This window comes from Clytia hemisphaerica, unplaced genomic scaffold (assembly GCF_902728285.1).
Source record: "Clytia hemisphaerica strain Z4C2 unplaced genomic scaffold, Clytia hemisphaerica genome assembly, whole genome shotgun sequence".
Classification (NCBI taxonomy): domain Eukaryota; kingdom Metazoa; phylum Cnidaria; class Hydrozoa; order Leptothecata; family Clytiidae; genus Clytia; species Clytia hemisphaerica.
This window is the reverse complement of record NW_027103836.1, coordinates 200,427-219,992: the sequence shown is the minus strand read 5'-3', so window position 1 is coordinate 219,992 and position 19,566 is coordinate 200,427. Positions and strand designations below refer to the sequence as shown.

The following is a 19,566-nucleotide window of genomic DNA, read 5'->3' as shown; positions in this document are numbered from 1 at the left end:
CCGGTGGACGACTAAGAATTCTCAACTTTCTTTTATAAGAAACAGATGGTTCAAAAATTAAGAATTTTCTTAATATAACAAAAATATGATTTTGATTCAGTCGACCAAGCTGAAATATCCTTGATAGTTGGCAAATATCTTACTTCACTGGCTTTTGAAATAGATACGGAGATCGAATTATCAACTTCGCAAGTTTCTTCTACGATTTAAAAAAAGTGACTTTCGAAAAAATTCTTACAAAAATATATTCTTGATTATTTTTCTATAATATAAAGGTGAAAAGAATATAATATTTTTTTGTTGTTATCTTCAAAACTGTTGAAAAGGAAAAGCCGTTCCTGTTTGATGAGAGATGGACTAGTCTCTCATCATACATTATTCATTTTCCACAAATTTTATCACAACTTATTTTTTCTTAAAAAGTGAGACAAAGATGCAAATAATATGAAAGAAATAATTCTATAAAAATGTTAGTTTTTTATAAGAATCTTATATATTTCTAGTGCTATTTTTTTGTATAATTAATTTGAAACACTTAGAAATATCTTTCCAACATAATAAAACGTTGTTTATTTTACATTTAGTTTTTGATGAAAAAATACGCTTTTTTACAAGAACACGAGACTTAATTTTGGCCAAAACCTAACAGCAAACATGACTAAATTAAATAAGAAAACGCCAATTTCATTTTAGGCCCTTTTCGAGTCAATAAGTTAATAAAGTAAGCATTTTCAGAATAAAGTCTAAAATCACGAAAAAATAAGCAAATACCTACTGGTTCTTATAAAAAAAACGTGTATTGTGAAGCAAAATTTTCAAATGAAAGTAAAATAAATAATATACATTTCAAAAAATACTTAAAAACAACAAGCAAAAAGATTTTCAGTTTTTCAAAAAAAAAATATGTTTCACCAACAACAAAAGACCAAAATGTTATTTTTATTTGTCAAATAATGTTCTCGTGAATGACAAAAAATAGGCCAATGATAATTCACTTTCCAAGCAAACAAGCAAATATAATTCCAACCAAAAATTTCATAAAACCATTCACTGGAAATAGCATAACGTTTTAGGATTTATAAAAGAATGGTCCAGATACGTATTATGCACTAGTATTTGTCAAATTGATACCCAACAATATAAAAATAGGCCAATGTGATTGTCATGAATTGCGGTCTACAACTATATTCACGTGTAGCTCTTCTCGTTAAGAATCAACACAAATCTCGTGTAATTTCAATTGTATTTCAGGTACAACCCAAAGATACCAAAAGCCCGGTAGCAAGGCCTCGATGGTTTTCAATTTTTTATGGATACCTCTTCAACCCGAAATGATCGGACTTATTAACATTCTCCATATCTTGCTTTCGAATAAAATACAATAGTAAATATCCGTGGTACATGAAAGTTCGATTGAAAACTGACCATGTCGTTAAGTTCATTATTAAAGGATATCCTTTGAGCTCTTATGACTTTTATTTCCGTTTTAGTACGGTTCTGAATCCTCTACCGAGACAACCAACTTCATCCCTCATCTTATCCTCAAATGTTTGGCAAGTTCAACAAATTATCTGTGATGGATGAGCCCTCTGCATTACCACGACTCGATCCTGGTGTTTTAACTCTAGATGAGGGCGTTTTCAGGCGACCTAACGGTGTCTTTGGTGTAGCCCGCCCGCCAATGTAGGGCGAGGGTGATGAATAACTAGCTCGTAAGGATGTATCTCCTGTTGATATACGAACGCTGGATTTGATAAGTTTTTGAGCAGCAGGTGTTAAACGGTTTAAGCGTTCTGATGCTAAGATACTTGGTGAGTTCTTGGGTGACCTGGAAATAACAAGAGTTAGACAATTTCAATTAAGAAACCTCACAAATGTTAAATAAGATAAACAGAGCTCATATCTAAATATCTCTCTCGATAAAGGACCCTAAAAGCTTGTAAGTGCACATAAATAATCACTAGTGACATAACTGACATTTTAACCTAAGGAAACCAAACTTTATTATCATGAGAGATTTACTTTATATTCAGGAGAGTGAAATTTGAAACCTATTTAGTTTTCTGAGATGTTTATAATACCTTGAAACATAAAGATATACTTCTTTTCTGGCACAGTGCGTTAATGTTGTGTCATTTAAAAAAATTTCTGGTTAAAAAAACAAGATTGAGCAAACCGAAGCAACCTCTGGTAAAATATGAATCAGCCTCACAGTGTAAATGATGGAAATCAGAATGAAGTTATCAAAAGATTAAAAGAAGATCTTCACCAAAAAGAAATAAAAATTCTAACTTTGGAGAAGAATATTGAAATATTGGAATTGAGACGAGAAAACGAAACGCTTAAGCATAAAATGGAGCTTATGGAGCAACAAAGCACCAATGCAAAACGAGATGAAGAGGAACAGGAAGGACCTGGAAATAAAGAAGTGATCTTAGATGACCAAAGATACATAACAATCAAAGAGAGAATTTCTTGGGGTGTTAACCGTTATTTTCAAGGAGAAAGCCAGCGTTGGTCAAATTTGTATGAGTCGTATGGAGAATGGTATCAAAATATAAAGAAGCTGACCGCAGACAGAGATTTGTATTCATTTGAAAATTACTATTTAGTAAGAAAAAACGATATTGGGGAAAGTAGATTACGCGTATCCTTTATATCGAAAAGAGAAGGCGCTAAATGCCACGAATATGGCAGTACTATTGTCGTAACTGGCTTAGATTGTGTGTTATGGGAAACAGCGTCTATCGTCATACTTCATCCATTTAATCCAGCAGAATGCGTCGAAATGCAAAAATGGAAACGGGAAAAAGATATGTATGAACAATGGCAGTACTATGGAGGTCTTGACTTGTCAGTTGATAAGTCGATCACTCTGCTCGTCCTTACTCAAAAAACATTATAGTAGTCCTTTGAAAATAATGGAAAATGTCCAAGAGACTCAATTGATTTGAATTTTAATAAATGCACTATTCTACGATATGGAGGTTCTGTAAATTCAACCTTGTTATATACCGACAGATTGTAGAACAAGTGAATGTTATTTTGGGGAGTTTCTCAACATCGACCAGAAATAGCGACCACGACTAGCGACCACGACCGGCGACCAGATAAACTTTGGTTATCGAGTTTACCTGCTCTCTCCACCGTAGAGAACATCCAAATCGAGTCCTGATGTGGCTTTCAAATGAACCACTGAGCACGTGGCTGAAAATTACTCTAGCTGAGAATACTAAAAGTGACCTTTGACGTTACCGGTAATTTTCTAGACAAAGTGATACTTTTTGACAAAAATATTGACAGGGCAATTAAGTGTAATGCCTGTAAACTTTATTACACCAAATATTTTAATTGTACCGAATGAGATGCCTTTAGTATAAATAGATAGAAATTGTCAGTAGGCAAACCCTGGGAAGGGCAGTTTTAGAGATATCAATCTCATCAATTATTATATTGTCCTTACATTGTCAAAATGACTTATTTTGACAAAATAATGATCTGATGATCAAATATAAAGCTTCCTAAATAAATTCCAGCGCAAATTTTGCCACTAATTAATTTGATGCCAAAAATACAAAAGGATAGAAATTGACACTCTATTCAAGCTCCAAGAGCGTTGAAATGGCTGCTCTACACGTTTTGCACGTGGCTATATAATCACTGTAGGTGAGACAGGGGTGAGCTTTACTTTTCAATTCGATAAATAAATGATCATAAGAGAAAGACTCTACTGTGGAGAAAGAGGAAAAACTCGATAACCCAAATTTATCTGGTCGCCGGTAGTGGTCGCTGGTCGCTGGTCGTGGTCGCCATTTCTGGTCGATGTTTAAAAACTCCTGTTATTTTGACCTTCCCTGTCAACAAAATTTTCATTGTATTATTAAGGAAAGAATCTTATTTATTTTACAACAAAGCTCTTCAGTATACATCTTTAGAAATTATACCAAAGGTTTGAAAGCTTGGCAAAGATTTTCCTCATTAATGTTATATATTGGGTATGATTGTGACTTTGTCTTAAAAACTATACAAAATACAATAATAGATAGATCTTCTTCTTAAAGCTTGTAACGACGAGCCTAGACTTGACAGACTTTTCTCTTAGATAGCTACGACAAAACAAAAGAAACGTTGTTAATGTGGTCGTGTTACAAAAGTACAGGCTGTTTGTAGGAAAAAATAATATATAGCTGAAACTTTCTCCAGACCTTCTCTATAGGATGCTTATGCCTCAGGAAAAAATCCCCTAAAATCCCACTGGTGGAACATCCCTTTTTTGGGCAATTTCTTTTTTCCCCAGGCAAAACCCTAAGGTCAAAAATTTTTGAAAATTTCAAACTCTTTTTGAGACAACATCATGTATACCATTCGAAAGCTCTCAAAAAACTATATAGAAGACTTTTAGACGGGTATAGCCGATTTCATTACCTAACTCGAGATAATTCACGCAGAAGATGCAACTTTTGGTCAATTTTAGACCAAAATGTGGCGAAAAGTGAACTTGCGCATGAAATATCTCTGGTCTGGAGAAAGTTTCAGCTATATATTATTTTTTTTCCTGTAAATTATGCTAAACGACCCCACTATGTGTGTTTTCCAGTAAAACGCAGCCCTAGACTTCATCATTTATAAAGTTTTGGTTTTCGGGATTCCCAAGTCATCTTCTAATAAATGCTCCACATGCCCGGTGGGACACCCGTTAAAGTGGGGAGTTTAAGGCTGAAAATGAGATAAAATTCACTAGAAATTTGAGAAAAAAATCATTTGCTCAAAAGTGGGGAGGATGAAGTCTCCCTAGTCTCCCTGCTTCCGCTGGGCCTGCTCCACACCCGTTTGTCAATTTTTTCGATCTTTCCCCCCCGGATAAGTATAAGGAACCCGTTTATTAATTTTTGAGAATGTCATCTGCTACCAAAAGAAAAGTTCATACATTCTCCTCTAGATACCAGGGGGGTATTTCAAAGGCATTCAAAGGCATTCATTTGGGTTTGGCACAATGGCTTGCTTATTACACTCAAATCTTATTGGGGTAACTGGACTGCTACTTTGCTTAATTCTTGACGATAGGCATCAGAGAGTTGTGTAAAATGGGAAAACATCTTAGTGGAAGCAGATCAATGCTGGGGTACCTTAAGCCTCAATTCTTGGTTCATTGTTTTTCTTAATTTATATTAATGATCATCCGAAAATTGGGCTCCTGATTTGGCTCATCAATGGAAAATATCTTTTAACCCTGACCCAAGAAATCTTACGTTTATCCTCTTAAAATACGAACTGAGCGTTTCCGAAACACTTTTTTCCATACTGGGAAGTAATATACGAGATTTATCTTCCATTAAAACTTTCAAAAAAGTAATCTATAAGTTTTTGAGACCCAAGAATCACATTTTTATATGTTTCTTGTACATCAAGAAACGGTCTTTTTCAATTGACTTCGGGTTGGTTTCAGCAATCTCAATGAGCATAAATTTAGGCTTTCGCGACATATTCGCAGTGTCTGTATACATGTCTTTTTTTCGATAAAGAAAAGAGTCCCTATTTCTTTCTATATAACTTTAGTTAACTTTTGGCTTTAGTCTAAATTTACCTTATTTTAGGGTTTGCAGTATAAAACATCCCCGGCTATAAGGATATTTCGTTCATTGACATTTGAAAAATACACCCGCCTGTCTATTTGAACTGCCTGTTTGACCAGAGTGTTTTCAAGGTTTTCAAGGTTTTCAAGGTCCAGTAGACACCCTGTAGACACCTCAAAGAAAGAACTTACAAGAAGGAAGCGTGTGCTGCTTTAGCCTGAGCTTTTTTCCGCTTCTCTCGATGTTGTTTGCTCGCCTTCTCTACCAATGAGTGAGCGAGTTGTTCGCGTCGACGTGGTTCTGCAATCTTGAATGACGGTGCAGGCGTAGCATCAAGGCGTAAGGGCGTGCCTTCGATGGCACCCCACGTCATCAGAGGTGTTGCTTCTACACCTGAAAATAAAGAAGGCAATTTTTGTAATGCGAGACGTCCACAACTGAATTGGTGAAGAAGTTATTTAGTTCAATATCGACTGTCTGCTTCTAGTTATTTTGTTGAGATTAAAACAAGATTTTTCCTCTCTGTCTGCTCAGTGGTTTCGCACTTTTCATGTCTCATAACTCTGGGAAAAGGATTATGAGAGCTGATATTAGACCTAATTACGGTAGAAAGATCATTATGTCAAAATTTAGTACCTGGTACTGGTGAAGGCGCTCCAACGAAGTTATATCCACGCACATTCGCTGATTCATCCAACCCATTGATAGTGCCATTTTCCAATTTTCCATCGACTCCAACTTTTCCTACAGCTTTCTTCATACTTGCTTGTTCCTCTGACGCTTTGAGCATCGCTTGGCGGCTGATGTTGGAATTAAAAGGATCCTCCTTGAACCTAGGAATTAAAAATCTCATTTGAAAATTTTGGACGCACCAATGCCAAATGCAAAATTCATTCCATTTTTCTAGCATTTGAAAGTACCATATGAATTTTAAATGATGTTGGAAAGCTCTTATGCTAGAAAAATATGGGAGTAATAGAAACGGTGTGATATTAATTGGAATTGAAAAGTAAATCGATTCTTTAGATTTTATCTAATGTTTTTAGAACAAGACATTAAAATCTAACCTTGTATTTTCATGACAAATTTGTTTCTCTTTTTTTCCTTTCTGATTCAAGATTTCTTCAGCGGTCAACTCGACACCATCTGGAGTATACATAAGCGCATTCCTAGCCTCGTATTTCCATGTGTCTAAATTATTAGGTTTTGTCTCGATGGCCAATAACTGTGCTTCTACGCTGCTTGGTAAGGCTTTAGAAGCATCTAACCGGTCGTGCAATTCCATTTGTTGCTGAAATAACCATGCATGTTTCTCTTTGTGTTTTGCTCGTGTCGCTTCCATGATTTTCTCGAAGGAAGCATTATCTTCAGATGTGTTTTTAGCCAAGAATTTATCAAGTGAAAGTTTTTTATCAATCTGAATCGATTCTTTGTTGTTGGTGGACTCGTCTTCTGCTTCTGGATCCACAGAAATGATTTCTTCATCTAAAACCAGAAAAGAAGATTAGCCAAATTTGAGAATGAAATTCATTCATCATGCGCAGACGGGAAGGTCTCTTGTACTCTAAATATAATGTGAATCAGAAATACCTTATTGTATTTTTAAAGTCCTCACATGTTTGAAAATAAACAATCTTAGAAGTCAAGTACTCTTGAAAATTTGCTGTTCTTTTTAAGACATGAATATCTAACGAAACTAAAAGAGTGCAAAAAAATGTATAGGTTTTTCAAATGCTTTTTCTTTTCACTAAGGACAAAATATTTTGGGAAAACTCAAAATACAATAGCTAATCTTTTTCACCGTTCAACAGATAAATGCTAAAATTTATATACTTACTAGGAAGCTCCCCCATATTTGATCTGTCCAATAATAATTGAATTTTTCTCAACTCTTCCACGTTGTCACTTTCCAATGCATTGAGGTATTCACTCTCCAACTTCATTCTTGATAACTCTGGATAGAAATCACGCTCAACAATCTTGTCCAGTACCTATAAGATGTGATTAACATTTTAAGGTTTTATTCTTACAAAATTATTCAGGCACGTACAGGCACATGCTTTAGTATCAGGTCATGTACCTCTTATTGTTCGATTGGGGGTAAAGAAAAATCGTCTTCTTCTCCATTTTAAATTTTGAATTACTCCATATCTGAGTCAATTGGGAGTCAATATAGACAAGCTTACAATTTGAAATTGACGAGGCCTATGAACAAAATAAACATAAGAGAACTTTAATAGGAGTGAAACTCTTAGCCAGTAAAAACTAGTTTTATAAGAGTGAAGTAGTCACATAAGATACAATCTGTCCCAAATATTCAAATTGTAAGTTTAATGATGTTATCTTCCCTGACCACAAGCAAGGGCTTCCTGGGCTTCAATTTCTCATAGATTGAATAAATATTTTTCATACAAATATATCACCTTGCTCTATATCATCATGTACTTCAAAAGCTAAAATTTATTGGCAATGCTTTATTAAAAGAAACAATTTTAGACGTATAACGAAAAAGATATTACAATAATATTTTTTTTTTAAAGCTGCGGATTATAATTCTACGCAAATTTTGACTAAAAATTTTACTTACTGAAAGATATTCTTCTTCTTCGAGAACCTTTTGTTTGAACTTTGTGTTCCCTGTGACATTTTGAGTATTGGAAACCACAAGCTCTTTACCATCGGAAGATGTTGCGTTCAAGTCCATCTTCAATAAAAATAAGAATCGTATTATACAATCAAATGTTTCTAAAAAATGTACCTTCATAAATGTAAATCTTCCTTACACTTCTAGAAATATACTTAGATGTTTTTTTACAACCTCGAAAAGTGATTTTAAGAGCCATTTTTTTTTAAAATCTTCAGAATAAAGAAAGTCTGATACCTCACCCTCTTAGATTTTGATGAAATTTTGATCAAATGATCCATCACACAAGAAAATAATACTCTGAAAATTTCGTCTTGATATCTCAAGTAGTTTTGCAGATATAGTGTCTCAAAGATAGGCTACTAAGCGAAAATTGACCCCTAAAAATCATGAACTCTTGTGGGCAGCAGATTTTGAAAGCCAATGAATTTTTATTCAAGTACATTAGAAAGCTGATTTATAGTGGATTTCAAGAACTTTTTGAAGGGAATCAGAAAAAGTCTCCAAAATTTTCCCCGAAAATCTCTAGCATCTCCTGTGTAGAGGGCTTCAAACTTTGCGTAATCTGGGTTTGGAAGCAATTGTAGCTGGCTGCTGATGGTCCTTGGGACTTTTTTGAAGTAAACTTTTGACCTGGAGTGGTTTACTGGTGGGTTTTGGCCACAAAAATAACATTTTCAGGATTTCCATCTTTGCGTAACCGTCAAAAATGGCCGAAAAAATTGCTATTTTGGCAGACCTAGAGCAAAATTCAAGATGGCGTATCTTTTTAAGGCAACACCAAATTTTTTTGAAACTTTCAGCAAGACTTCCTTAGTAAGTCTAGTTTATAGCCTCAAAAAATCTCAGTTGAACTATCGTCTTTCAAATCAAAAGTTGAAAATTCTGGCTAAAACAATGTAATTTTAATTTTAATTTATATTTAAACACAAGTGGCCGAAGGGGGAGAGCAGAAAGGCACACAGAACATCTACATGGTATTTTCAGTTCTTGAAATAAACAGTGAAAACGGCACAGACAAAATATGTACAGGAACTAGAATAAAATAAAAATGAGTACACAGCTAAGCTTAAAAGGACAAATCACAAACATATAAAATAATACAGCATAAAAATACAAACTAATAACAAAAACATGAGTAAATACTGAAATATAAACTGACATTGACAAAAAGAGCATCACTAAAACCATATACGCTGATCATAAAAAATAAAAAAGGAAGCTTCCCAAAAGATGCTGGGGAGGGTGGTGGAGCAAAAATACAGCAGTCAGCACTAAGCAAATGAAGAACTGAAAAAGGTCCATGTGGAAGAACTGAGGCCTTAAATAGGCATGAGAGTGAGGCTGTCCCAAGAGTCCGGATATATATCAAAACAAACCATTTGCATCTAAACTCTGATATACAAACATATATCAGAACCTTAAACACAAGTGGCCGAAGGGGGAGAGCAGAAAGGCACACAGAACATCTACATGGTATTTTCAGTTCTTGAAATAAACAGTGAAAACGGCACAGACAAAATATGTACAGGAACTAGAATAAAATAAAAATGTCCAAATCCAATGTGAAGGTAGGTGTTAGGTTAAAGTTGAAATATGTGAAGAAATAGAACGCTGGGCATGCAAACGCTGCGACAAGGGCATGTGTAAGTAAAGATACATCGCATCGGACTTCCAATCACCCATGATCGCAATAGAGTCAAGAGGGACACCAGCCTCTAATGCAAAGGTGGCCCCACCACGTCTGAATGAGTGTGACCCATATTGACGGTGTGAGAGCCCAGAACGAGACAGGTGAGCCTGAAGGATGCGCATGAAATCCTGGTAGACAAAAATCCTATTCGACCCAAGATGAGAATCTCTCCAACAAAAGGCTTGATCAGATGGGAGCGCCCCAGGGGTGAGGGAGAAGGCACGAGAAACAGCCGAAACAGGACAAAGGTGGGAAGAGGGTATGGCCACCAGCGGTATAGTAACAGTACGCTGACCGAACTGGATGGTCTTACTCCATCTCACCTTGATGTGAACCCCTGAACCCACAAAGGTGAAGTCAGACCTGGTGAGAAAGGTGACTGGGGAAAATTCCCTCTGGGAAACCGGCAAAAGGTGACTCTTCCGGAAAAGCCCAAAGAAGGAAACCAGACACAAAGCCCAAAAAGAAGCCTGCTTGCTATCCAGAAGGTTGAGCTGGGAGTGAATGAAGGAAAGGATATCCACTGTGATGGGGAGCTTGGGAACAGGAGGGATACCCTTGGAACGCTTGATACCCTTGAGTACAGAGGAAAGGAACCAGTTGTCAAGAAGAGGGTTCGGGAAACCCATCTCACGGTGCAGCAGACCAACAAAATTCAAATAAACACAAACAGACTGCGGCAACAGGAACCTAGCAAGGTAGGCAGCATACATACAGATGTGAATGCAGTCAGCCGGAGCTGGTTGAATGTCAAACATATGACAAAACTGAAGATAGACCTTACGGTGCGTACGGTAGGCCTTGCGGGTATTGACAGCATAGGTGGCTTCACGATAGAACTGCACATCTGCCAGCAGTGAAGACGCAAAGTCTAAAAGGCAGAGTGAAGGCATGAGCCAGACCCATACAAACCAAGAAGAAACAAGAAACAGTTCTCAGACATGTGCCAGACAATGTCATCAGATAAAGCAAACTGATAAAAGTGGTCACAAAGATACTGGAGAAAAGCCGCAAGATGTTTGTGTTCATGCAATCGAGAGACATGATCAGCAACAACATTTTAGGACCCCCGGGACATGGAAAACTTTGAGGCGAAAGTTATATGTGGCAGAACACCAGAACAGACGCCTGAGGTAAGTCATCATGAGCGGGTTTCGAGATGATCCTTTGTTTAGCATACCCACTGCAGCCGTGTTGTCACAGTAAATATGGACTACCTTATTACACAAGGAAGGAGCCCATCGTTCTAAGGCAAACACAATGCAAAGAGCCTCCTTGTAATTGATGTGCAAACCTGCTAAAGCAGGGGCATCAATTAACAAGTTGGAATAAAACCAGTCGTTCTCAAACACTGCTCCAATACCTGTCTTGCAGGCATCTGTGTGGATGTTAGTCACAGGCCGCATGTCATGGAATGAGCACTGACCGTTAAAAACGTCCAGAAAATCCAGCCACCAAGATATGTCCTTAAAAAATTCCTCACTGAGCAGACACTTAGATGACTGCTTTTGCAAGGAACCCATAAGGTCCAAGATCCGACGCAAGAAGGTCCTGCCGCCATAAATGACTTTGCAGGCCCAACTGAGACGGCCAGCCAGCTGTTGTAACTGTCTTTTAGATGCACGAGCTCGGGACTGAAAAGACATCAGGACGTCTCGCAGGTCACCTAGCTTTCTGGCAGGAAGTGCGAGAGTCAATATTGTAGTATCAATCTCAACACCAAGAAACACAAGTTTCTGACAAGGCGAAACAAGCTTAGAAGGACTGATAGTGAAACCTAGGGATATCAGGAGTGAGTGAAGGGTATCAAAAGCAGCTTGGCATTCCTGCCGAGTCCGACCAATGACCAGGAAATCATCAAGATATACAATGATCAAAGGAAAGCCTCTTCTCTGCATCATGCGCCGAACACTCTGGGTCAAACGATGAAATATGCCAGGTGCGCTGCGTGCTCCAAAAGGGAGACGTGTGTCTTTTAGATACGTGTAGTGCTCATCCCCACTAAATTTCCACTTCAAACCAAGAGCAGCATGGTTAGCAGGGTGGACAGGGACAGATCTGTACGCGTGTCTCAAATCTATCTTGGCGATAAAGAAATTTTCCCCTATCAACCGACAGGCGTCATCTAGGGTCTGAAAAGATTGTTTCTCAATATCAATATAAGAATTGACACCCAAACCGTGGGGCATCGAACAGTCGTGGATCAAACGGAGATCCTCTGAATCAGGCTTTGGAACTGCTCCAAGTGCACTGACAATAACAGGTTTTTCATTCGCTAAAATATAATTTCCAGCCGAGAGTTCCTCCAAAATAGTAGCTTCAACTTTTTCTTTGGAACCCGGGCCAACTGCTGAATTGTAGTTGTCCATCTCCGCAGGGCTGATTGTCGCATCTGCTGGGAGCAATTGAAACCCATTGACCACCCCGTCAAATAGAAATTGACGGTCTGGATCATTCAGGAGTTCTTTGTCCCAAACTGCAGAGTCAAGCGGAGATGGAGCAGGTTTATCGGAAAGGAGTCATTGAGAGCCACCCTCGCCCACAGGATGAAGGAAACCTTGGTGAGATTTTCCGCAAACCTTTGAACCAACCTTTCGGTTACAAGCATGAGCAAACTTGCAAGGAGACTTCTGACATCCTTTCCGGGAATTGAACATGCGACAAATCTCCAAACCGGAGGAGAGATGAGACATGATGGCTGGACCCTTATTGTTACCCGCAAGGCCAGACAAAAAAGACGAATCACTCTTGGGTGTGGAAGTATCATTGCCCAGCCCAAGTCCACGAGGTAGCTTTGCAGCCCAGCGAGGCATAAGAACAACCTCATGTAGGTGACTATGGTCAGTACTCCATGAGAATCCATAGGTGTGCTGCAGAATCCGAAATTCATCATCATACTGCAGCACGGATTGCCACGTGTACTTAGTCGCCAATTCTAGAACCTTGATCGCATACGAGAGGTATTCCTGTACATGAAGAAGGGTGGAAAGCTTCCCAGAAAAAAGTAGCTCATAAAAAATTCTAAGATTCGCAATATTATACTGCTCTATTGTAACGGAAGAAAGTTTAGGTTTGGAGTCCTGTAAAATTAAAGCCAACTTGCAGTTATTGTCGTAGGACAAAACTTTTTCATCCTCAGCAGGGCGAATTCTGGAAACAAAGTCTACAATACGTAATGCTTTACCTCTAGTGATGTCATTTGCACGTGTTGGGCGCAGGAAAAGTTCATTTTGAGTAAATTGGCGATTGACAAACGAAGGATCTTGACCATTCAAACCAGCATTCAACAAGGGAACAGTAGCACCAGTAGCAGCAAAACCAAACGAAGTACCAGCAGAAGTTTGTTGATGTGAAAGAAGCGGGCGATGAAGTAACGTAGACATGTTATCAGACGAATTAAAGATGGCGGATCCCGTAGAACGGGTTTCCCCTGAGCGTGAAATATTGTTTTGGTTCGCAGGCGGTGTGGCGGGACGAGATGGGCGATTTCTTGCAGCCTTGAGACGTTCAAGCTTTTCAGTTTGACGTTGGATTTCATCTTTAAGGGTGTTTTCTTCCCTTAAATAGTTTTCCTGTTCAAGTCTAATCGATTCCAAAAGTTCAGACTCTTGATTTTTCAAAAGTTGTAAGTGTTGGCGGTATTGGTTCAGCTGTTCATCCGACATGGCCCCAGCGTTGGGGTTTTTCCCAGAGTCTATTGGACTAGCAACACGACTAGACCGTGTTCTGTTCGGAGAATGAGTGGAGGAGCTTGGTGAAACAGGGCCTTGACAATTCCTACCTGGTGGGCCAAAGGTATGAATATCATGATTTCTTTGGCATCCAGGGCATTTCTTTTTCCTGGTGGCATTGGTGGTGTCATCCTCAGCAGCTGGGGTAGGAGTTAGAGGAGGGGTGGTCAGGAACATCAGGATAGTAAAAAACAGTCTTTGAGATAGCATGATTTGATTAGAAGTACAGCACAGCACAGGATATAAAACAGCAAAAATACAGCAGTCAGCACTAAGCAAATGAAGAACTGAAAAAGGTCCATGTGGAAGAACTGAGGCCTTAAATAGGCATGAGAGTGAGGCTGTCCCAAGAGTCCGGATATATATCAAAACAAACCATTTGCATCTAAACTCTGATATACAAACATATATCAGAACCTTATATACATTTTTGCATAAAATCAAACATTTAAATAATTTATTTTCAAACTTTCACAAACGCAATATTTAAATATTTATATCAATTTTTACCCAATTAATTTAATTTATATAATTATTCGAATAATTATTATTTATTAATAATAATTATTCTCAGAATCTTTGTGCCTTAGTCTCAGCCTAATTCTAGTCTTCTTGAGCACCCCCCCCCCCCCCCCCCCCCCCCCCCCCCCCCCCCCCCCCCCACCCCCCCCCCCCCCCCCGTTTGATAATAACTTCTAGCTATTTCAACTTAGCCTGCTAGAGTCTCTAATTTTTATGCATCAGTATTTACACTAGTTTAGCATTTTATCCCTATTACATTTATGTAACTTATTAAATAAAATTTATTTTTAGCAATTGTTTGAATCGAGGACTCCCCCATTTCAAATTTTAGCCACTATTTTACAACCAGCTTTTCTTTATCTTTGCATATATTATAACTCTTTTGTTTTTGTTTGGCGTCTTGTTGTGCACCTTCCTAGTTTTGCTGGTTGTTCTGCCACTACTTATACTCTAATTCAGCCTACTCTAGCCATTTCTCTAATTTAGCCTTCTCAAGCTATTTCTTTGTGTCCTCTGTTAGTGCAAAAAATTTACATAGGTTATTTACTTTTTATATTTATACAATCTTATAATTTGTATGTATGGATAATGGGTCTTAGGACCTTTTGATACTTAAAATATAGATAGATAGATATACCTTTATGATTATAAAGGTACAGTCTGTTTATTGCAACAACTCATTTTAATAAATTCAAAATCCCATGAGTGTGCTGTTAGTGCTTTTCACTTTATATAAAATTGTTTTTTCACTTTTTGCTGTGAATTGTTTGTTCGCGTAAATTTAATTTTGTGAAAGAGCAATGCAAAACGATTTCGCAAAAATGCCGAAAATTCGCGAAAACGCATAAATTATATTTTGTCCGAATTTCGTAAAAACAGGTGGAATTTTTCAATTTTGTTTCAAGGGGACTAAATAAAATTAGTTTTAACAATTTTTAGTGGGAAAGCAATATTTTTTTCGGTGAGAGAAAAAAATGACGAAAGATTTTTTTATGCAAACAACATTTTTACAATATTTTCGCCAAAACGTAAAAAGGTCCATCAAGTATATGGCACCGATTACCATTAGAACCCGGATAGAAACCGAATGGCAATTTATCTTTACCCCTAGCTAGCGACTCCAGAAGTCATGCAACTTTCGTTGACGTCAAACCAAATGTTTCATTTTTCCGTGAACTTTGAACCCTTGAAACTTTTTTTCTATGTATGCTAAAGCGTTACGGTTTTTACTAAATGAAAGCCCGTGATCTTAGCTTTCCAGCGGTATATAACACTGTGGACACAGGCTAGACGGCAAATTGATAAAATGCCGAATGTTTTGCAACATTTTGAAAATTGTTTGCCAACGGGAGAAAAAAAATTTGCAACTATCGAAGAACAAATATGTCTGGAAACGGAGGAAAATGTGTTTGGAGGCTGAAACTTTGTATATGTTTATCAGAAAAAGGGTGAGGAATTCAAAAATCACAATCGCTAATTCTAGTTCTTTCATTTTCATGTAGTTTTTTTTAACTTTTTTGCTTCTTTAGCATGGGAATGTCCCAAAAAAAAGTTTTTATTTCTGTTGAAATGGATTTTCTTTTCATTTGGGGTTTCTCCTTTCAGGAAAACTTATTCTTTACTCTAAGTTTTTGTTCCTCCCTTTCCAGAGGCCCCTTGAAAATGGGTCCTACCACCTTTTTTGACTCATTTCAACCTTTTCCAAGCTATTTTCTTCAAAAACAAAAATAAAACAATGCAATGTCTTCTTTTTTCAAAAAAAGATATATCTTTCGTTAATTTTGATAAATATACTAAATATTTTACAAATATTTTTATTTATACAATAATATTTTAACACCATCAAAGAATTCTGTCTCCAAATTTGAGGTCTCTCTAGCTACACTAGAAAAAGAGATATGCAAAATTTAAGAAGCATGACTGGAAAATTTCTTTTTTTTCTTTTTTGACACATTTTTCGAATTTTTCCAAGCTATTTTTCTAACCTTTTTTTTTGACATTTTTAGTCAATTTTTGACACTAAAATTTGAATATCTTTACAACCACTAATCCTCTGGAGGCCTATGACCCCTCATTTTCTTTCTTTTTCAAAGCTCTACAAGATAGGATAGATTTTGAAAAAAAAATTAAAACTTGAAAATCTTCTGGAGTTGCTACCTTAGCACTCGTTTCCACTCGTTTTCATGTGTTTCCAGTTGTTTTTCATTCGTTTCCACCCGTTTGCATTCGTTTCCACTAGTTTCCCACCCGTTTCGGTGTTTAGTATCTACGCTATAGTGTATGTGGAGTAATTAGTTATCCAAAAGACTGTCGCGTTGGCCACGCCAAAACATAGGACCCTGCCGACGCACCGGACTTAACAAACACCGGACACACGAAAGTCCGGTGTAAAATGAGAAATTTTTTTACCACCGGACAATTTCTACACCGGACTTAAGGAAGTCGGATGTCCGGTGTCGGAGAAGGATACTTTTTCCCACTGGGCAATCAAAACATCGGACATGACCAGTCCGGCAGTTACATCAATATGCCTTCTTACCTGTCTTTAAAAATATAAATAAAAGTAATCACGGAAAAGGACGCGAAAAAAAAAGACATAAGTGTGAGAACAGAGTAATCAAACTCGTTAGAAAAAGTACCATTAGAAGTCATAAAAAATCAACCTGAATAAATGCAATCGAAATTCCAGAGAACTTCATAATTCCCCAAACAACATTATATTACCTACTATGTCAAACTCCCATCACATAAATTTTACAATTACGTCAGAGTAGACTACGCTCGCCACCGAAGAGGTTTATTTGGAAAGGGTAATTACATTTTATTGTTCGCTTCTTTTTTAAAGGTTTGCCGGGTTGGAAAAGTATGAATTTCTTTGTACATATTTTACCTACCCCAAATATTTAGTAGGCTGAGTTTTAAACGAATCGTCAAGTTGAAACGAACGATAAATGTATCAAGGTATTTTTTATTTACCCCCTGGTGTGGTGACTTAACAAAAGAGTGTAACTCGATGTTACAATCCAATAATTGAAAGTTTGTCTCGGCCTTTTTATAATGAGCGAGACATAGGTTCTCTGATTACGCAATTTTCATATTGACATTTTCGAGGCATTTTGATGTAACTGTCCGGTTCGTCCAGTGTTTCTTAATTTTTTGTTTCATAAATGTCCGGCGTCCAAAATTCCCTGTATGCAACACCGGACTGACACCGGACTTATTGTGTCAGGTGTAGCGAAAGGATACTTTTTGCCACCGGACAAATACACCGGACAGTCTGGTGCGTCGGCAGGGTCCTCAAAACATCTACTGCAACTGGGGGCGAGAAAGGGACTATACTATAGACCTTTTTTCAAAGAGGCCACCCTGTTGAATAATTAAGTAGTCCAGCAGAAAAACAATGATAAAACCATGCATAATTATTACAATATGCATGATACAGTAATTATGCATGGGTCTATCATTGTTTTTATGGCTGGACTACATAATTATTCAAGCAATTAACAGGACGTTCTCTTTGAAAAAAGGTCTATGGAAGTGGAACGACTCCTTGCTTACCTTTTTATCCTTGCTTGTCCCAGCTTGAGTGATGTTGATTTATACCTAAGCAGTGTGCAGGTAGCTATGATAAAGAGGTATATAGATGATTTCTTTGTCAGCAGGTCAGTCTTAAAAAACTTCGGAAAAACCAAACCAAAAACTGCCAAAAAACGTTTAGTGTATTTTTGTGAAGCACGAAAAACGATTGTTATGTTATTACATTGTCTCGTTGAGGTCCGCATTAGGAAAATAGCCAATCAAACTGTAGTTATGTATTCAATCCTGTAAACACATAATAAGTCCGGCTAAAATCTGACTTTTTGCCGTGTTTAGAGGCTAGAAAACATTTTCAGATATTGAATATAAAGAATTGCACAATTTTATTCAAACTTGTCCATTTTATGCGGAAGGTGATAAAAATTGACCGTCAGTCGAACATGGTTTTTTTTCTTATCTACGATTTTGTGTTTCCGGGGGTTTTGTTGTTTAGAATTGATTAACTAACAGTTAGGTAGGGTTAGGGTTGCTAGTAACGGCTTGTCACTGTGCCGGGTGCATACTCGGCGCCTTGGGCCCCGCAGGGTTGCTAGTAACGGCTCGAATATCAGTCAGGTTAAAAAAGGGGTACTTTTACCCATATTATAATTACATTACCCCCCGTCTTTTTTCTCATTCTATAATTATTTCCAAATTTTGTGTTTGTTGTGCGAGTGTGGCTCAACGGATAGCGCGGGGGGCTGATCATAGACTCGGGAGTTGGGGGTTCGAATCCCGGCCGGGCGATAGGGGGGAGAAAGTTAAAAAGCAGAGATACGCAGAGAGACAAGGTCGGAGAATGGAGAAAAAACAAGTCGCAGAAAGCTCAGAAAATAGAAAAAGGAGATAGAGAGAGAGGAAGGAGAAAAAACACAGAGGGAGGGAGTTCGGGGACGGTCAAGGTCGAGCACCTCCAGTTTAGAGGGCGCGCCAAAGCGGAAATAAAGAAGAGCTGGTGGAAAACAATACGATCGGCGGGGGAAAACATACGAGCTTTGTTGTAAACAATACTACTCTTCGTTGAAAAACAGCGCGAGCTTTGTTGTAAACATACTATCTTCGTTAAAAACATACGAGCTTTTTTAAAACAGACTATTTTTTGCTAAAAAATACTATTTTCGGTTAAAACATAGTATCTTTAAAAAATAATACTATTTTTACTATCTTTCATACTATCGTTTTAAAAACAATACTATCTTTGTTGTAAACCTACTATCTTCGTTTTAAAAATACTATCTTTTAAAAAATACTATCTTTTTCGAATATAGGTTGCCTCGATTATTCAAATTTGTGTAATTTTCATTTGAGGGGCGTGTAATGGGCGTTGGTTTTTCGTGTTTATTTTATATGGCCTCATCCGCCCACATGCAGGACCAACATAACAAGATGGCTTCCGGCTCCCTACAAGATCTGACCTGACTGACAGTAAAATGGCTACTCGTGGCAGACCATTGAAAGATATCAACGAAGACCAAGTCCTTGCACTAAAAACAATAGGGTTCAAATGGAAGGAAATTGCTGATCTTATTGGAGTCTCGGATAGGACACTTAGAACGCGAAGAAAGGAATTTACTCAAGAAATTTTAACATATGATGTAATTAACGACTATGAACTTGACAACATCATTCAGGACATCTTAGAGAACTCTCCGAACTCTGGAGAACGGATGATCACAGGTGCTTTATTATCAATCAATGTTTAGAAAAAGGGGTTACGCGCGCTCCAGAACGCTTAAGTACGTTCCTCTACTCTGTTTGCATAGCAAAGACATGTGAGAGTGGCAAAAACAAGCCGTAAATGTCACGAATTTAAGTTGCGAAGCGACC

General features: G+C 37.5%; 2 protein-coding genes across 2 annotated transcripts; both read right to left on the bottom strand.

The window, feature by feature from the left end:
* Positions 1-1,130: 1,130 nt before the first annotated feature.
* LOC136807086 (splicing factor ESS-2 homolog) lies at positions 1,131-17,873 on the bottom strand. Its single transcript, XM_067063656.1, has 7 exons — positions 17,722-17,873; positions 8,161-8,277; positions 7,411-7,564; positions 6,641-7,058; positions 6,210-6,406; positions 5,765-5,966; positions 1,131-1,828 (listed from the first exon to the last, which is right to left on the bottom strand). Exons 2-7 carry the CDS (start codon positions 8,275-8,277, stop codon positions 1,543-1,545), a joined length of 1,374 nt encoding a protein of 457 aa, XP_066919757.1. The 5' UTR covers positions 17,722-17,873; the 3' UTR covers positions 1,131-1,542.
* On the bottom strand, positions 10,388-12,279 carry LOC136807072 (uncharacterized). Its single transcript, XM_067063639.1, has 3 exons — positions 11,091-12,279; positions 10,695-10,781; positions 10,388-10,485 (listed from the first exon to the last, which is right to left on the bottom strand). The coding sequence occupies exons 1-3, from the start codon at positions 12,277-12,279 to the stop codon at positions 10,388-10,390; spliced, it is 1,374 nt and encodes a 457-aa protein (XP_066919740.1).
* Positions 17,874-19,566: the final 1,693 nt, after the last annotated feature.